The sequence below is a fragment of the Phocoena sinus genome, chromosome 1 (assembly GCF_008692025.1).
Source record: "Phocoena sinus isolate mPhoSin1 chromosome 1, mPhoSin1.pri, whole genome shotgun sequence".
In the NCBI taxonomy this organism is placed as follows: domain Eukaryota; kingdom Metazoa; phylum Chordata; class Mammalia; order Artiodactyla; family Phocoenidae; genus Phocoena; species Phocoena sinus.
This window is the reverse complement of record NC_045763.1, coordinates 97,060,872-97,081,094: the sequence shown is the minus strand read 5'-3', so window position 1 is coordinate 97,081,094 and position 20,223 is coordinate 97,060,872. Positions and strand designations below refer to the sequence as shown.

General features: G+C 36.0%; 1 protein-coding gene across 1 annotated transcript in view; it reads right to left on the bottom strand.

Annotated features, from left to right (window-relative positions):
- Positions 1 to 20,223, bottom strand: part of GPSM2 (G protein signaling modulator 2) — a 63,274-nt gene that overhangs the window by 28,238 nt on the left and 14,813 nt on the right. The window contains exons 3-10 of the mRNA XM_032633766.1: positions 11,603 to 11,824; positions 11,085 to 11,220; positions 10,587 to 10,729; positions 9,931 to 10,054; positions 9,700 to 9,815; positions 7,052 to 7,207; positions 5,820 to 5,928; positions 4,825 to 4,954 (exon numbers count right to left, since the gene is read on the bottom strand). Coding sequence (XP_032489657.1) covers positions 4,825 to 4,954; positions 5,820 to 5,928; positions 7,052 to 7,207; positions 9,700 to 9,815; positions 9,931 to 10,054; positions 10,587 to 10,729; positions 11,085 to 11,220; positions 11,603 to 11,824 — 1,136 coding nt within the window. The remainder of the gene's footprint in view (positions 1 to 4,824; positions 4,955 to 5,819; positions 5,929 to 7,051; positions 7,208 to 9,699; positions 9,816 to 9,930; positions 10,055 to 10,586; positions 10,730 to 11,084; positions 11,221 to 11,602; positions 11,825 to 20,223) is intronic.

Below are 20,223 nucleotides of genomic sequence, written 5' to 3'. Positions count from 1 at the left end.
ATTTGCCTGTAAGTTTCCTTTCTTGTACATACTGTTCTTGTCTAGTTTGGATATCAAGGATATACTATTCTCAGAAAGACTGATAAAGTGTTCCCACTTTTCTAGTTACCTATAAAATTTTATGGAAGGTTGGAATCAAGTTTCTTAAATGTTTGGTAGATCACACTTGTAAAATCACCTTGGCCAGGTATTTTCTCAGTGGAAAGATGTTAAATGACTCATCAAATTTCCCTATGGTTTTAGGTATTAGAGATGCCATCCATTCACATTACATTCTACCATTAGATTTTTCTAGATTCAATTTTGGTAAGCTGCTTTTCTAGAAATTGTCCATTTCTCTTAGGTTTTTAAATAAAATTATTCAGGATAATCGCTTATCTTTTCAATGTCTGCTGCATCTACATTATATCCCCTTTTCTCTCTCTTTTTTTTTCCTCAAATAATCTTGCAGTAGATTTGTTAGGCTTTTAAAAGAATGAAATTTGGGTTTTTAAAAATTTTCTCTATTGAATCTTTGTTTTAAATTCATTAATTTCTGCTATTATTTCTTGCCTTCTACTTTCTTTTCAGTTTTTTGGTTTGTTTTTAACTTTTTAAAAGCTGGATACTTAGATCACTGAGTCTCTTTCCTTTTAAAATATGATACAATATAAATTTTGCTCTAAGAACTAAGGTAAGTTGTATCACATAAATTATAATTCAGTCCTAAGTCATTTTCTAATTTTATTTATGATTTCTTCTTAAATCATACCATAAGTTACTTAGAAGTGTGTATTTTCAAATGAATATGTTTTATATATTATCTTCTTGTTAATTTCTAACTGAACTGCACTGTGCTCAGGGCATGAAATCTATGTGATACAGATTCCTTCAAATTTGTTGGTTTGGCATGTGGTCAAATTTTTGGACCTGTTTCATGAATGTTTTAGAAGAATGTGAATTGATTAGTTGCTTGACACAGTATTCTGTATGTCCATTAAATCAGTGTGACCCATATTTTTAACTGTGACTCATATTAAGAAATACATTTGGAATCTAAAAAAATTAAATGAATAAAAATAAGAAAACAGAAACAGACTCACAGATACAGGCAAGAAACTAATGGTTATCAGTGGGGAAAGAGAAAAGGAGAGGGGCAAGATAGGAGTAGGGTATTAAGAGGTACAAACTACAATGTATAAAACAAATAAGATGCAAGGATATACTATACAACACAGGGAATATAGCCAATGTTTTATAATAACTTTAAATGGAATATAATCTATAAAAATTTCGAATCACTATGTTGTACACCTGAAACTAACATAATAATGTAGATCCACTATAACTTTAAAGAATACATTTGCATTGCAACCCTAAATACACTTACACAAATGTAGAACAAAATCTCCACACAACAGTACTTGCCCTTATTATGTATGATAACCCCATTAATATGTATGTATGTGTGTGTGTATGTATTTAATGTTAGTTGCAACACCTGAGATTGATTTTATAACTCATTAAATGGGTCAAACACACAATTTGAAAAACACATCAAGCCCATTAATTGTGCTGGTCAAATCCTCTATATTATTACTGATATCTGACTCCTGATTTTTACCTATCAATTACTGAGAGGTATGTTAAAATCACATTAAGCTAGAAGTATCAGCTAAGACGGACTCTGAAGCCAGACTGACTAGGTTGAACTCCCATCTCTACCACTTAAAAAGGTAACCCCAGGAAATTTACTTAACCTCTCCTGCCTCCTAGAGTTGTTAGGATTAAATGAGTTAAAACAGGCAAAGCACTGCCTGGGCACATAGTAAGCACTCAATAATTGTTAGCTATTATTATTTTTTTCAAATCTGCATGATCATTTTTGTTATTCCTTTGTTTCAATTCTGTTATTCCTGTAAACATTTAATCATAGTCATTTTATACTCTGAAGATCTTGGTGACCTGATTTTGCTTTTGTTTGTTTTCTTACTCATTCTGACTTGCTTCTTTAGGTATTTGGTAATTTTGTTGTTGTTGTTGTGAGTCTTTATAGGCCTGGATAAAGGATGGCTTGCTTACCTCCGGAAAATATTTGATCTTACTTCTGCTAAGTCCCTAGGAGTATTTCTACTTTAGTATTTCTAAAGTGCTTTCAAAAGCACTTTAATGGATTGGGCTTTCTTATACTGTGCAGGTAGAATAAATCAAATTCCAAACCAGTGTGTAGATAGGCTTATGAATTCAGATTCTTATGGGAGACTCCTTTTCTCCACCCTGAGCCAACACCAGAAATATACAAGTTTTCTTGTTTCTTTTGGCTGCACCACATGGCATGCGGGATTTTCATTCCCCGACTAGGGATTGAACCCGTGCCCCCCTGCAGTGGAAGCATGGAGTCTTAACCACTGGACTACCAGAGGAGTCCCTATACAAGTTTTCTTGCAGTTCCTTTAACCAGCAGATTTTTCCAGGCACTAGGGATACAGCAATGAACCTAAGAGACCAAAAAACACCTGTCTTCATGGAGCCAAAGTGAGCAGGGGGTGTGGGAGGAAATGATAAAGCAGTCTGGGCCCAGATTATAGGGCCTTTTAGCCACGATGAGGACTGAAGATTTGGTTCCAGGTATGATGGGAAGTCACTGGAGGGTTCTGAGCAGAGAAATGACATGACTTGATTCATATTTTAAAAAAGCACTCTGGCTGCCCTGTGGAAGTCAGTGTGAGGGATCAACAGCGGAACCAAAAGAAACAGTTGCAAGGCTAATGCTCTACTGGGAGATGTTGGCAGCTTGTACTAAGACTGTTGCAGTGTACATTGTAAGAGAGATTAGGGATATATTTTGAAGGTAGGGTTTCTGATAGGTTGGATGTAGGAGTGGGTGGGAGAAAGGGAACATGGATGGCCCTTAGGTTTTTGGCCTGAACACTGGTGTGAATCATGGTACCATTTCCTGAGACAGGGCATACTAAAGCAAGAACATGTTTGGGGAGAAAAAAACAATTGATCCATTTTGGATGTGTTAAGTTTTAGATGCCAATTAGATATTCAAGTGGAAATGTTAAACATATGAAACTCTAACTCAAGAGAGAAATTATGACTGGAAATATCAATTTGAAAATCATCAGCATATAGATGATATAAAAGCCAACCGACTGAATGAAATCATCTAGAGTTGTGCTGTCTGATATAGTAGCCACTAGCCACATGTGGCTTTTAAAACTTTAATTAAAATTAAATAATATTTAAAAATTCACTTCTTTTTGCACTGGCCACATTTCAAGTGCTCAACAGTCACATATGGCTAAAGGCTACTATACTGGACAGCACAGATACAGAACATTTCCATTTTCACAGAAAGTTCTATTAGAAGCACTGATCTAGAGTGTAGGATAAGAGGAAAAAGGATAAAATCAGGAGGAAGGATATGGATGGACAGAAGATAGAGAAGGAGAGAGGGAAGAGGGAAGGGAGAAGAGGTCCAGCAACAGAACCCCAGGTACGACAAATGTCAAGGATTGGAAAGATGAGGAAGAGAGGGGAGTTATGAAGACAGAGTGACAGTGAGGTGGAGGTAAGCCAGAAAGAGGGTGATCCTGGAGGCCAAACGAACAAAGCACTATGAGGAGGGAATGATCAGCTACAGGAAATATTGTTGAGAAATCAAATATGCGGACATCTAAAACTGATCAACGTATTTGGTAAAATGGAGTTCTCTGGTAACCTTGAAAAGGTTTTAGTATCATCATGGGGCCAAAGCCAGAGTCCAGTGGTTTGAAGAGAGAATGGGAGGTGAGGAAGTAAAGACAAGGAACAGTGATGTTATTTTCAAGTTTTGTTGTAAAGGGGAACAAAGGAATAGGTCTATAGCTAGAGCGGTCCATGAGGACAAGTGATAATTTGTTAAAATATGAGAGCTATTACAACCTAACCAACTTGAAAATTAAACACAGGAAAACCTTTTAGCCCATTATTCAATTACAAAGTACACGGTTCAGTTTACTATACTGTTCATACTTCAATATCATTTTTCAATTAAATGTTCTTTCAAATTCTTAGATGACTAGCCACTAATTTCTTTTTCTTCTTCCTTTTCTTTGTATGGGTTAAAGGAGGATATTGGGAAGATAAAAGCTAGATTTTTCACTGACTTTCAAGTTCAAAACATCTGTCTGTGTCAGTAATTTTTTTCAGACTTAGAATTTTTTAAGCCTTGGCTGGATCTTTAAAATGGATCTCACATAGTTACATATAGATGGTATCCAAAAATGTGGTTCTACTTTTTGTTCCTTTTTATTTTTTTAATCAACAGTAGGTGTTTTTTTTTTTTCACTTAGAAACAGAGACATTATAGCATATTTTTTTCTTATAGCAATGTCAAAACCAAATCAGCACCTAAAGAAAACTTCTGGGTTTTCTGAATTAAAAAAATAAAAAATCCTAAGAGATTCCCCCTTAGAAATGAAACGGGAGGAATAAAAGCTAAACAAAAATCAAATACGTAAAGACATTTGAAACAAAGAGGTTAAACAATAAAATGTTTTAATTTTCACATCTTCACATTTATAAATTTTTGAGTGGGCCTAGAGATACAGAATTTAAATGTATTTTAAAAATATTTAAACAAAATAGTTATACCTTTACCATTTCTAAGTTCATGATGAAAGCTATAAAATACTGTATTCCATACTGATAAATTAATGGGACAGTGGTAAAGCAAAAAAGTATAATAGTTGAGCTTCCTATGTTATATATCTCTCTGGATATGGTAAACATGAGATAAGTAATTTAAATGTAAATCTTGAGGATAAAGAAATTGGGTTTTGAAGACCTAATACTTACCATGCAAACTGTTATCAACTTCAATATTTTCAGACATCATTGAATTGTTTGTGCTGTAGCTCAGCCCAAGAACCATTTGAAGATCTGAGAGATTGAGTTGTGCTGTTAGTTCACCACTTCTATCCCCAACCTACAACCACAAGCATTTATACTTTAGAGTAGTATTTAAAGTAAAGAATGGTGAAGATTAGTTGAAAAGGTTGTCAACCTAAAACTGGAAGAAACTAGAGAGATGAAAATAGTTATTTTAAAATTATAATACTATGAATGAAATGTGTTTTTTCATTAATAGTATTTTAAAGAAGAAAAGCGACTAAAATATGACAAGAGGACAGATAATTACATTCTACCAATTCCTTACTTCTCTAAATATTAGATTGCTCTTAATCTCTATGATCACCTTAAATAATAAAGTAGGTTACTCTGTGACACGTTAACTTGGCATCACATGAATACAATTTCCTTAGAATACTGTATTTCCAACCTATAGTAACGGTATTTATTAAGCTAGCACTAGACATTATACTAGGTACTTTTATATATACTTTATCTCTAATCTGTGTAACAATTTGCAAAGCAGCTATTATTATTATTCCCATTTTACAGATGAGAGAAATGATGCTCAGAAAAGTTTCCAAGCTCAAATAGCCAGCAAATGGCAGAACTGTAACAGGAACCGTCCTTGATTCTAAGAGCCGTGTTCTTCCTTTCATACCACGCTACTTTTCCACGTAGAGATGGGGGGACAGCGGAGGCATATGTTAGTAATTCTCCCATTCCTCCATGCTCAGCCCTTCCTTCCTGTCTTCCTATATCAAGGCCAGTGCAAACATACCCCTGATCTGTATCTCAAAATGCTCTGTGCAGTTCTTATGCCAAGAGAACAATATATAATTAAATTTATTACTCAGCCATATAGGAGCATTCTAGAGAAATAATAGGGCTGCAGATCTGTGAATCGCAATAGCACAGATAACAATTTTTTAGTTTCATACCTCTCTTGAAATTTCCAAGTGCTTTTCAGCAAAATGCATCGCTTGATCATGATTTCCTAGAGCTGTGTATGCATTTCCTAAGCTCCAACATGCTCTTCCTTCACCAATTCTACAAAATAATTCAAAGCTAACATGCAGTTATCTGAAAGGAGGTCTGTGTGAAGAATAAAATCTATCTAGCAGTAATTAAAGGCATAAGCAATGCTTTGGATTTATTTGGTCTTTCTTATAAGGAACAAACTATCATAATACTAGAGACATACAGTTGGCCTGCTTCAGGTTCCACATCCATGGATTCAACCGTTATCTGAGAAACCCCCCGGATACAGCCGACTGTACTACACCATTTTACATAAGAGACCTGAGCTTCCATGGCTTTTGGTATCCAAAGGGATCCTAGAACCAAACCCCTGCAGATATCAAGGGACGACTGTATTAGAATAACCACATAATAACGAACTCAGGGTCATGTTTCAAAATGGAAAACATCCTTTTTAAACATGCAGTATATTATAAATAAAGTCTCAGGGATAGGTCTTGCAGTTCAACTACCCCATTTTCTTTCCATGGCATCCTTACGAGGATTCAGTCTGTAATCATTCAGTCTGTATTTGAACACCATGAGGAAGAGAGAACTCACCTCTTGAGGTAGCATACTTCATTCTGAATAACATTCTCAGAGTTCTTCATACTGAGATAAAAATCTATCCTACTAAAGCAAACATCACAGACTAAAGTCCTGCACAGATATTCTGTTTCTTCATACAGTTTTTTAAAAACAGAAGAATTAAACATCAACATTTAAAACTCAGAAGATTTTATATGAAACTCAGGACTTGCAGCTTCTCTTGAAAAAAGAGGCGGCTCTGGATCCTCATTCCTGCCAGGCAACACTTAGCTGGAATTGAATAGCAGCTGTCCCCTTAACACTGTTGGGCCTATTAATGTCACTACAATTTTCACACTGATCTAGTCAGGAGGGCCTTTGCAGGCAACTGAGTTTGTGACCTATTTACTGATCTTGGTTCAAGGTTATATGGAACCATTCTAATCCTCTCTAGCCCTTCAAACAGTAACATACAGAGGATGTTACTGAAACAGAGGAAATACCTTAAAAAGGAATTAAAAAGAAAACAAAGGAAACAAAAAAAGAAGTTTAAAGGAAATATTCTAAGGATTCAACAATGTATCTATATTTTATCATAACTATAGTAAAAAGGTATATAACTTACCTATCATTTAGCTCTTGAGCAATTGCTAAGTGCTTTAGATGATAGTCAATGGCCTTTTCATAGTCTTGAAGTAAAGTATATGTGTTTCCAAGACTGTAGCAAGACTGTGCTTCTACAGCTCTGTCTTTAAGCTGTCGAGCCAATAGTAGTGTCTTTCTGAAAAAAGAAATTAATTCTTACATAATGGCTATTATAACTATATTGGCTATAATAACCATAAAATAAAACTCACTTTTCCTCCTGCCTTTAAAGTAAATGTTTTAGATCCTAATATCCCATATTTTCTCTATTACTTCTAGATAAAATGAAGAGATGTCCTTGAAACACAAAAAGCAAATCCAGACTTTTAGAATAAATGTAGGAGTCCTATTAATTCCCCAGAGAAAAGGAGAACAGATGCATGAGATCAAGTGCCTCTGAAGATTAAAACAGTATTTTTAACATTAAAAAAAAAACTTTCGCTGTTGCAGTGCAATAACGTAAAGTAAGTTTGTCCACATACCCTCTCTTTTCAATCATACTGTTGCCTTTACATTTTGTCAAAATTGAAAATACTTAGTTAAAATTGTTATGTATAGGCCATTAGTCACTGATTCATGAAAAATATTAAATGCTACATTTAAATATTAACCAAATTCTACCTTGTGGAATCAATAAGAAGCTAGTGTAGCAATTAAAGAGCATGGACCCTAGAGCTAGGCTGACTGGGTTCAAATCCCAACTTTGTCAGTTAGTAGCTCTGTGACTGGGGCAGGTCACTCACCCTCTCTATCCACTAATTTCCTTTTACATAAAATGGGGAAAACACCTCACAGGGGTTTGTGAGGATTAAATGAATTAGTATATATAACGTGCTTAGAAGAGCATCTTGCTCACAATAGATGCTAATAAATGTTAATATGTTTTGTTATTATTATCATCAGTGCTTAAATCTACAGATGCTTTTTGGATCCAGTAATTTAAATGACTCTTTCCTATAATTTCTGCCAAACAGTATAAATACTTCATATCATTTATAACTATATGATAATGTGATAGCTTTTTTTAAGCAAACAAACCTGAAATTATATGTTTAATGATGATACCTTTAAAGCTGTTACCTTGGGAGGCTACCCACTTGTTCTAACGTTGCCTGCCCTCTCAAACACTTTTGGAAGACTTTTGGAATTGCTTCCGGCCCTGTGGCACAACCCTTTCTGGCACGCTGTTATTCTTTGAGAGTACAGCTAATTTGTAAATGGTTGGAAGTCTTTCTGGAACCAAACTCAATTACTAAAGTAGGTTTACCAAACTACTGCTTTCTGTCCTTTCTATTATGGATCTATAATGTTAAGAGAGTTTTCTTGTATGGCCCTGAAAACAATTCCAAAGACGAGTTCCAAAAATATTTTTAATCAATATTTTTGGAATATGTGTAAAGTTCTGAGTTCTACCTGTTTGTGGGTGTGTGGGGCAGGGGTAAATTTCATTACTTTATACTCACGCTTCTTTAGTCAGACAGCCACCATCCACTTTATTACAGAACTTTTCAGTATTTAATACAAGTACATCATTTATTAAGACTTTTCTATGTGTTTTGGATTTAAAATATAAGAAACTTTTGTATTTAAAATCAAAACATATGCTCCTTGTATAGTGATGTACTTTATTTGGAAGGATATTTCACATCTAACTAGTCATAACTAGTCAACCAACAAATATCAACCATTAGTTGAAGTTTAAAGGAGGATGGGATGACATTCTAGTTTTTTAGATGGACCTAAAGCAATTTTACCTTTTTTTTTAGATGATGAACTTTCCAGAACTCTCTCATGGATTTTTCAACAATAAAATATAAATCAATCAAGACTGTGTCTTTGGTTCAGTCAAACTGGCTTCTGCCTAAGGTCTGTATGGGCCTTCAGTTCCCACTAATTAGAGAAAACTCCGAACAATCTAGAAAGCAGCACAGGGCAGGCAATATGAAGCAGTTTAAACTTTGCTATCATGTATGCTTCAAGTCTACAGATAGATTAAAGAGACCCTGCCACAGAAGAAGCTGGGAGTACTAACTCCTCGAGTAAGTGAACAGGGGGCCTCAGCTTACAGCAAGGATCAAAGCTGGGCAGAGAGGGTGGGAGGATGACTGCTCGATAAGATGGTAGGATGATGGTGGGAAATTCAGTCATCACTGGAGGAGACTAGGGCATCTATTTGTTACCAAGCTTTCTTGTGGCCTCTCTGGAAAGCCGTAACTGGTGGTGGTGGTGTGCGAGCATATAACTATACACACCATACGTGCTAAACAGGTTTAAAGGATTTTAAATGTTTAGAATCTCATTTAAAATAATGTTTTAAAGATAAAAGCTAATAAAAATATAAAGGGGCCATACTGCTGCTATCAAATCTTAGGTACAATGATATGTATTGAGCACCGTGTGCCAGGTACTGTGCTAAATAAGTGCTTAATATATTCTTTCATTCAATCCTCATAACAATTCCAAAAGCCAAGTACTGATATCTTCCATTACAGATGAGAAGACTGAGACTTAGAAAGCCCAAGGTTCTGCTGCTTGTATGCAGCAAAAAAGTTTTAAACCCAAAGCCTATGATTCTTTGGATTGCATAACTACCCATTTTACATTTATCTACAGAAATATTAGACTAACCTATAGTATTCAGAGGCAGTTTCAAATTCACCAAGAAATATATACGCATTTCCAAGGTTGCTATATGCTCTTCTTTCAGCTGCTTTATCTCCAAATTCTTTTGCAATAAGGAGACGCTGAAACAGAAAATTTTAATTAGATGTAACTATATAATAAAACTAAAGAAAAATCTAATCACTGTTCAAAACACTGATGGAGAAAACGACCTGGCTCCAAAGCCTTGCATCATACCTGCTCATGAGCTATAACTGCATCCCTGAAGTTGCCAAGGAGGTAATGCGTGTTTCCAAGATTGCCAAAGGCACGTCCTTGGGCTGCTCGGTCGCCCAAAGCAGTCACTAGTGATAGGTTTTCCCTAAGTGATAATAAAAAGTTGTGAAAAAATGAATTTGAGAAAAACATTTATTGACTTTATTTACAAATCTAAACTCTTTATCAGGAAAAGAATATTTAAATAAGCTTACAACCATAATGTGCCACATTTAAAAGATATAGCTATGCTGGAGGGTGATTACAGGAAATAACTGGGAACATTTTACTCAACCATTCAGGTAGGTTTCTGCCCAGAGTCCAGGACAGAGTTAAACTTAGAACCCCTATAGCTAAAAAGTTCTATGAAATTCTATTGATAAAAGACTAAGTTTACTCCAAATAACTTAGACTAACTATTGATGCTTCTTGTTTGTGCCATTAAGTGGCACTGGTCTGCAGTTTAAATGAAAGTTTTCCTGGGGAAGGAGGGAATTACTTCTAATACAACACTATAACATTTTGGCAATGATTTGATGGTTTATTTTAACTTACTAGTCTATGATTTTAAAACCTTTGCCAAACTTAAAAACTTACTACTGGCTTGGGCGGGCCACATGACTGCTGATGCTACTCACTCATAATAATCCACGGCTGCCTGCAGAGCGTTTCTTACTTCTTCTGGAAATTCTCCTACGTCCTGAGGACCAGGGCAGCCAAAACTTTTCCCTTTGGCATGATACACATTTCCGAGATTGTAAAGTGCTCTTGCTTCTCCCACCTAGATGAAGATAACAGCAGTTTACAATTTGAAATCAGAGGCCAGGTATTATAATGCTATCACATATATTTATTCATGATATCCTTGATATTACAGTCAAGAGAAAGAAATGTTTACATTAGCCATCCACACAGAACCAAACACATGACTACCTATGAAAGAAGGACCTCTCGTTATTTCTTTTTTCTCATCTATTAAAAATTTTTCATTATGTTTCTTTTTTTTCCATTTTTCTACAAATACTTTTTTTTTTGGTATTAACTTTTAGATAAACTACAGTATAATTAAATAGGATTAAAACACAAAGCAATTTCAATGAAAACATTTGGCCTACCATCTAATGTTTCCTTATTACCTTGTCGTTAAGCTCTCTGGAAATATCTAGGTGTCGCTGACAACAAACTACAGCTTCATCAAAATTCCCAAGAACCTTTAAGGTGTTTCCCAGATTACCACTAGCTTTAGCTTCCCCCAATTGGTCTCCAATAGTCCTGGGGTGAAAAAAAAAGAAAAAAAGTAAATGGTGTGTTAAAATATAAAGCAGCCAGAATACAGTTTTCCCTAGAGAACAGTTGACATGCTTAAGGTAAGAAAGACCCACTAGCCTTGAAACCTTCTTTATATAAAAATCTTAAACTTACATTTCTGTATTTAAATTTAATTAGTTTTCATTCATTTAATTAAACTCTAGCATCATTTCACTACTATTCATTTACTTAATTAAACTGTGTTCAGCCTAAAGATTAGTTTCAAAATTCAATGCTAATAAATTAGAACTCACTAAATGTACTGAATTGTTAGTTTTTTTAATTGGATGAAAATGTGTTTTCAAGTGACAGTTAATCTAGGGAGAATTCAGCTTAAATTAATTACCTTGCAAGAGTTAAATCATGGTGATGGTATTCTAATGCTTTGGCATAATCATGCAAATAGAAATAAGCATTGCCCAGCTGGCTGTAAATAGCGCTAAGTGTTTTTAGGTCTTCAGTTCCAACTTGAACTGCAGCTTCAAAGAAGGACACACCAGCACGGCAGTCTCCTGATTTACACAGACGCTCCCCTTCCAACGCCAGTTCTAGGCAAGAAGCTTCCATTCTATAAAATTATATAGGACAGACATTTACACGATTACATTACAAATGCACCACAGTGTTTTAACTTCCAGTAATATAATCTAAATGTGGACTGTGGCTACTCTTGCTTACAACAGCAGCCTCTATCATTGAAGTATATATACATTATTGATAAAAGAGGAAACTATTATTTATAGCAAAAGCTTATTTGCCTATTCAAACGTCTCTCAGCTACAGAGGTCTTTTTTATATGATAGCTAAAGACCTCTATATGGAGCTGATGAAATAAAATTCGTGTTTTATGGCAAGATGAGAAAAATTTAAACATAACATTTTTCTTTGACCATTTGGCCTCCTTCCTCCCCTTTACTGTGTATTGCACATCTGCATTAACCAGACATCTTTAGGAGACAACATTCCTTCTTAATCTCATCAAGGGGCACAACTCCTTAGGAGATAACCTTCCTTCTTAATCTTTAAGGGGCCACGAGGACCGCATGACCCACTACTTGCTTTATTGACCCATTACTTGCTTAGTACGTGTAAATCTGGATTGTGTAAAATGTCAATAATACGTCATCTAATGTACATCCCTCTGTCTCAAAAACGTACATAACTCAAACAGGTAGAACAATTCTCGGAGTTTTCTGAGAGGTGTTCCCGGGTTATAATCTTCAATTTGGCTTAAATAAAATTTTCCATTTCTTTCTTAGATCCACTGACTAATTTTTTCATCGACAGAGCTCATTTTACTTGCCTCACCCAAAGCAACCTACTTTACCAATGAGAGAACCTAGTAGTTTTTCCTAAACTGTTCTGAACTGCGGCAGACTTACAGACTTTCTGAGAGTCTGGGGAGAATAGGGGTGCCTGTGGGAGGTGAAGTCCTATAACTAATACTCTTCTCTATCCAGGTATGCAGGTGATCTACTCAACCTGTCCATCAACCCCTCCTACCACACATCCCTATCTCATACTCATGTCCATGCACGTGCACGAGCACACACACCACCACCCCCTTCCCCGTCTTATCACCATAGGATCACCTATACCTTAGAAAAGGAGAGGAGCAAAATATCTTGATGCACAAAGTACACTTCTATGAAAGAACTAAGTGTTAAGAAACTTTATGTTAGGAAGCAATGATTTAAAGATCTGCAGAAATTCTAATTCTCAAAGTCTGTCACTGAATTTTAAAAGCCAGAGAAATGAAGTTACTATAAATATATCTAGGAGGAAAAGCACCATTACTTCTGATTCTAATCCTAACCTTTAGTAGGTGCCCTTCACCAAAGTTGCCATTGTGTTTCTTCAACATTTTTATGATTTCTGCCATGTCTATGTACTACATAATCATTCACTTAAATATGTTTCTAAAATTTGGCAAATTCCTTTAAATTGGCACATGCCGTGAAAAAAAAAAAATCTAGTTTCATCCAAAGCAGTTATCTACGAAACTGAGTTTGATGTGATACTTACATTCATTTTCTAATGCACCTCGAAACAAATATGGAAGTATTAAAATAAAAAAGCGAGTAAAATTACCTTATGTACCACCAGTGGTATAACACCATCCTTTGGAAGACTCTGATTTAGCTCATCAAGCATTTTAATTTTTGGAGCAGCACTAAATTATTCCTTACTACAATTAGCTTTGAGCAACTCTACCAGAGTGGTGGTTCTTGATCCTGGCCGCACAGCAGCAGAGCTCACATGGAGCATTTTTTAAAACTCCATGCTGGGTCCCACTCCCTTGGGCGTGAGGTCTGTCCCCAGTATTGTTTAAAAGCCCCCAAGTGGGCTTCCCTGGTGGCACAGTGGTTGGGGGTCCACCTGCCGATGCAGGGGACACGGGTTCGTGCCCCTGTCCGGGAAGATCCCACATGCCGCGGAGCGGCTGGGCCCGTGAGCCATGGCCGCTGAGCCTGCGCGTCCGGAGCCTGTGCTCCGCAACAGGAGAGGCTACGGCAGTGAGAGGACCCCGTACCGCAAAAAAAAAAAGCCCCCAAGTAATTCCAATGTACAAGGCAGGTTGAGTATCACTGCTTTAACAGGAAATATGAGTTAAACCACCACTCACCCTAAACTCATTCAAATATGATTACACTTTGTATTTTTAGTAGCAGGTCAATTAATATGTTTCTTCAGGTGCTGTCTTTTAGTCTATAAAACTTCAAGTTTCCTTAGAGTCATAAATTAAAATGGAATTGTAAAAGTGGAAAATGAACCAGGTGAAGCTAAATGAAAAGTCTGGACTAAGATTAATAGAGCCAATTAACAAAGGTTCAGAGCAGACTTCTGGCTCAGAATAAGCAGATGAAAGTAGTCATCTCTGACAGGTAATTTTTAAGTTTTACATCCAGGTATCTTTTTCTAATAATTCAGGTGATTTAGCCAAAGGCTACTGTTTGTTCACAGTTAGTGACTAGTGACTTCACCCTCACTTTATGGGTCAAAGTAAAATAATGCAAGTTAACCCCTTTTTAACATTTTGCTTCAACATTAGACTAGGGGGCGGGGGTGGGGGGAGAGCTAAAGCACGTGGAAATATAAATCAGTTTACTGGAAACCTTAAACTGCTGTATTTATTTTTCTTTATACGTCATTTCAAATTTTAAAAGCCTATTTTTGTCTTTCACAAGTGACAACTGCCATTTGGAACTGTATTTTTGAAGATGAAAGAGTTAAAAAAAAAGATTTTTTTTGTTTAAGGTTTTATGAGGTTACTGGTGTATTGCATGTGTGAAGAGAAATGGGTCAGCAAAAGATTAATATGTAAAAATGTGGTTTTCTTTTCACTAGATAAAGTACCTGAACTACTTGCCTCTATTTGTCTAAATACTAAAATCACTGAACTTCTAAGAATTATCATAGGGAAAAAAATTGGAAAAGATATTTTTACATATAAAATACATTGCTTTCTTTCTATTAACAGATTTTAATTTAAGCATGATACCAATTATGGAAAAAAATTATATATTGAGCAATTTCACTGCTAGGAATTTATCTTAAAGCTACACGTACACAAATTCAAAAGGATATATGTAAAAGGATGGTCACAGCAGCAAAAAACTACCAACAATTTAAATGCCCATCACTAGAGTATTGTTTAAAAAAAATTACATGCCACCATACAATGGAATACTAATGATGGCAGATGATTTCACCAAGGGAGAGGTAGAGAAATAGTCACACCAGAACCATCAGTTCAGGATGATTAGGTTGCTGGCCAGGAAATCAGAAATAAGGCTATTGATGAAACAAAATTATTTTTAAGGCAGGACAAAAAAAATTAACATAAAATTTTCTTTGCCATTTGAGCCATTACCCTCTCCCCTTTACTGTGCATTATGCACCTGCATTATACATTAACTAGATCCCCTTAGAAGACACAGGAATGCCTACTTGCCAAAAAAAAAAAAAAGGCAATTCCTCCTGGAGCCAGCAGGTAACTCATTAAAGACACAAGATTCCTTTCTCAATCCTGTAAGGGTCACAATAATCCACTACTCACCTTGCTGGACTATGTAAACTGTCAACATGTTACTTTGATGTAAAACCCTTTGTCTCAAAAACTTTTATGACTGTGCATTAACCTCTCAAAGACAGAACAGTCCTTAAAGCTTTCTGAAAGACTGTCTCCCAGGTTATAATCCTCAGTCAGGTTGGCGCAAATAAAATTTTCCCTTTCTTTCTAAGATTAACTATTGATTAATTTTTTGTCAGCACTATTCATATGTAAAAACTGGAAGTTAATAACAGTATATCCATATAAAACACAGAAGCATCTTCTTCAAATAAATATATTCACCACAAATATCTGACCTTCTGGACTTAAACTTATACAACATTACAATGGAACCATCAATCCAAATGCTGTTGCCTCTAACAAAAGTTAGCTATAAGGCTGCATGGTATCATAAGAGCTACAAATTTTTAAAAAGGTACTTTACATAATTCTCACTGGAAACAGTGATAGCCACCTGGAACCCTGCTGGCTACACAGCTGTCCTTAAAGTGCATGAGGTGAGACTGCCCTACAGGAGAACCTATCTTAGAAAAGTCATTTCAGTAACGAATGCCCAAAACAAAGCTCAAATCTCTCTAGCTTATTAGAGTTTATTTTGACATATATTATGGCTCTGGTATATTTTATTGGAAAATAAGTCAATATTCTGGCAAAATCTCCTACACCTCAAATATACCTAATTGCAAAACAGCCAACACAAGTTGGTTTATAAATTTTTTAAGAGATCATTAAATAGTAACAGAGAAAGTAATTTCATATCCTGTCTCTATGAGAGAATAGAATTACTGCATTTGTTTATCAGTTGGGTTAAAAACAAAGAACATACCCAGAGTAGAAGACAAACCAGGAAAATAGCTCTCCATTAAAATACATCCCACATACAAAGTTTCTTTTATTCTTCCTAATGGCCTATTTAATTATATAATCAAAAAAGTACATTTCTAATAACTATAAAGACAATATTACTATCCTTGACTGAAATGTTTTCATTTTTGTTAACAGACTGAACATTATAGCTTTAATTCCTCATCTTCTGCACAAACACATCATTTCAATTTATTTTAATTTTTATATTTTATTATTTTTTACTTTTCTTCTACAACTTGATTTTTTTTTACCTCCTTATTTTTGGTTTCTTGTGTTTATAGTATATCAATAAAAGCAAAAGAGGATTAAAATCTTGACGCTACAACATTTAAAAAAATTTAATAACCGATTTTGTCCAAATCTGACTCTCCCTTCTAAGGGCTTACATACTAATTAAGAATAAATGATGGGATTCACGACTTAAGACCAAAGCAAGAGTGCCCTGCACCTTCTCCATTGTGCTGTCTTCTGTGGCAGTCCACTCTCTCATTACAGCCCTTAGCTCCACCTTCTATGTGTTCTACTTGGGCGTGGATCTTTTCCATTACCAGTCCTAGCCCCCATAAACAATTTTCATCCATTCAATTTACCACATATATCTAATTATTCCAGTTTAGTTTATAAAAGGGAAAGTGCAAAACCATCTTGATTTAAATTTAAATTTTGATTGGTAACTTAGTTTTAAAGTGATTCTAACTATATATTATATCAAATTTAATTCTCAAAATGATGCTCTGAGATGGGTATTATTACAGAAGCAGAAACTGACGCTCAGTGACCTGCTTAAGATCATACAATGACAAATCTGAGAAGTGAAATCCTGTCTTTGTCTCCAAATCCAGTGTTCTTTCCACCACTCCACGTTACCTCAAACTATTCTTCAGAAAGAATATTATTAATAACTATATTTATCTATCAAAATTAAAGAATTCAACACCAAAACTGTATTCCTTTACAACTTATGTGCAATAATCTAACTTTTACATTAAAGTACCGAAATGTTTGTTATTCACAGTAACAAGTATGAACAAGGACATTTCTCAAAGAAATATAAAACTAGAGGAACTAGTATGATGAACCTGATACATCCTTCTACATCAACAATTACCAATACATGATACATTATCAATATATATTTCATCTTTACTTCCACCCTCACTCTACAACTTCAGATTCTTTTGAAGTATATTCCAGAATGCATACAATTTCATTAGTAAATATTTTAGTATGTAACTCTAAAAGATAAGGAGCCATTTTCAAAAATTATAATCAGGACTTCCATGGTGGCGCAGTGGTTAGGAATCTGCTTGCCAATGCAGGGGACATGGGTTCGATCTCTGGTCTGGGAAGATCCCACATGCCACAGAAAAACTAAGCCCGTGTGCCACAACTACTGAGCCTGCGCTCTAGAGCCCGCGAGCCACAACTACTGAGCCCGTGTGCCACAATTACTGAAGCCCGTGCATCTAGAGCCTGTACTCTGCAACAAGAAGCCCCTGCGTTGAGAAGCCCGTGCACCGCAATGAAGAGTAGCCCCCGCTCACCGCAACTACAGAAAGCCTGCGTGCAGCAAGGAAGGCCCAACGTAGCCAAAAAATAAATAATAAATAAATTTTAAAAAATATATAATCACAGTACTATTATCATTCCTAAAAAAATTAATGATAGTTATTTAAAATCAATTGCACACTTCTTAAAAGTTTAGAAACAAATCCCATTTTACTATCAGTTTCCATTTCTCTCTGCCTCCACAAATAAGATGTAAACTATTTCATAAAGCATTCTGATATCTCTCAGGAGGTTTCTTAGTGTCTGAAGAATTATTCCACTTCAAAATTACAAACTTATTGTGCCACAGAAGCTCCTCCAGAGATAGATGAGGACCTCCTCAATGAAAGAACCAGATGGATAAAACTTTACATGCTAAGTGTTTTCCACAGTAAAAAAAATAACCTATATTGGGCCATAACTCCTAACACAAGGGATACAAACTATTACCTGCAGTTATACAATAATCCAGTCAGTGTATAGAATGCTGATCTTACAGCACTGATGAAACCAGAGATTTGTTTGGTATAGTCTTACTACAAGCAGTTGAGTCTTAAATTTCTTTTGGTGAAGTCCTATATCAATGTATAACCATGTTTGACCTATGCTATATCATGAAGAAAGGATGAATCTAAGACCTTCTTATAGGCAGAGGTACAATCCGCTCCTGCTTACCTATTATTGTTACAATATTAAGAAGTAAACCACTCTTAAAAACGTTTAGCAAGACAGATAAAGATAAACATCTTACCAGGTTCATCTGATGGTTATGTCCAGTGAAGTTCAATGGACAATTCCATCAAATGTGGACTACAAGCCAGACCACAGGCTAGGCATCATGGCTGCCCTAAGGGAGCTAAATGGTCAAAGAAGGGGTGGCGGGGACTTCCCTGGTGGTCCAATGATTAAAACTCTGCACTTCCACTGCAGGGGGTGCGGGTTCTATCCATGGTCAGGGGAACTGAGATCTCACATGGTGCACGGTGCAGCCAAAAAATAAAAATTAAAAAAAAAAAAAGAAAAGAAGGGAGTGGCAAGGAAGAGGAGACAAACATATAAACAGATACACTGAATTTTAATACAGTTGGTGCCAAGAAAGAGATATGCACACGATATGTGAGGGCATACAGCCAAACTACGGAGTTTAGAAATGGTTTCTAAGAGGAGAATATTTCTGAACTGAACCTTAGATATTGAGTAGAATTAGCTAAACCAAGAAAGTGGGAAGGGCATTCAAGTCATAGGGTGTAGCATGAGCAAAAGCACTGAGTCATGCACAGGGAACCAGAGCTCAAAGTGCAAGGTGAGGACTGGAAGGAAGTAAGGATGAAGGAATAGGTAGAGGCCAGGCAATGGAAGCTCCTGTGTACTATATTAAGTGTGGCTCTGCCCTACACGTGACTAGGAGCCACCAAAGGGATTAAAGCACAGGTTGCATGGTTAACTCTGTGTTTATAGACAGAGCCCTCTAGAGGCAAATTTAAAAGACAGATTCCAAGAGGAGAGAATGGAGAAGGCAGGGAGTCTGGAGGGAAGACGATTTAGTTCACTGCTACACTGAACTGTAGCAGTGGTGGGGAGGATCCAGATGGATGGATAAATCTGAGCAACATTTAGGAGGTAAAACTGGCAAGACTTCACAGTGGATACAGAGGTTCCTGGAACTATGCCCCACAGGGTAGAGCGAGAGCATTTCTATTAAAAGCTGATTTTAATTATGGTGAATGTCTTCCATTTTCTTTTATTTGAAAATTTTAAATTTTTAATAGAAATACTCTCAGCTTACCTATATAAACTTCCTTGGCACCATGCCCTAACATGGACCATCTGCCCCAAAGCAAAGGACAGTAAATCTCCTCACTATTTCCTATGCATGTGTTAAGACATCCAAAATTTGGTATCAAACATCTTCACTCATTAGGGATTTGAATACTATTCAAAGCCATAAGTTCTGATGTTTTTAAATATTATTCAATATTTAACTTATAATAGCTTTGATAAGGAATCTATTAATATCTAATCACCTTACTAATAACTGTCTTCCATTCTAATATTTGTTTGTCTTTTAGTTTAGTACAATGACCAGAACTTCCAAAATAAATGTTAAATAATGATGATGCAGATATTCTTGCTTTCTTCCTAAATGTATCAGAAATGTCATTAATATTTTACCACTAAATTTTTTTTTTCCGGCCGCATTGGGCCTTCGTTGTTGCTCACGGGCTTTCTCTAGTTGCGGCAAGCAGGGGCTACACTTCGTTGCAGTGCACGGGCTTCTCACTGCAATGGCTTCTCTTGTTGTGGAGCATGGGCTCTAGGCGTGCAGGCTTCAGTGGTTGTGGCACACAGGCTCAGTAGTTGTGGCGCACAGGCTCAGCAGTTGTGGCGCACAGGCTTAGCTGCTCTGCGGCATGTGGGATCTTCCCAGACCAGGGCTTGAATCCATGTCCCCTGCATTGGCAGGTGGATTCTTAACA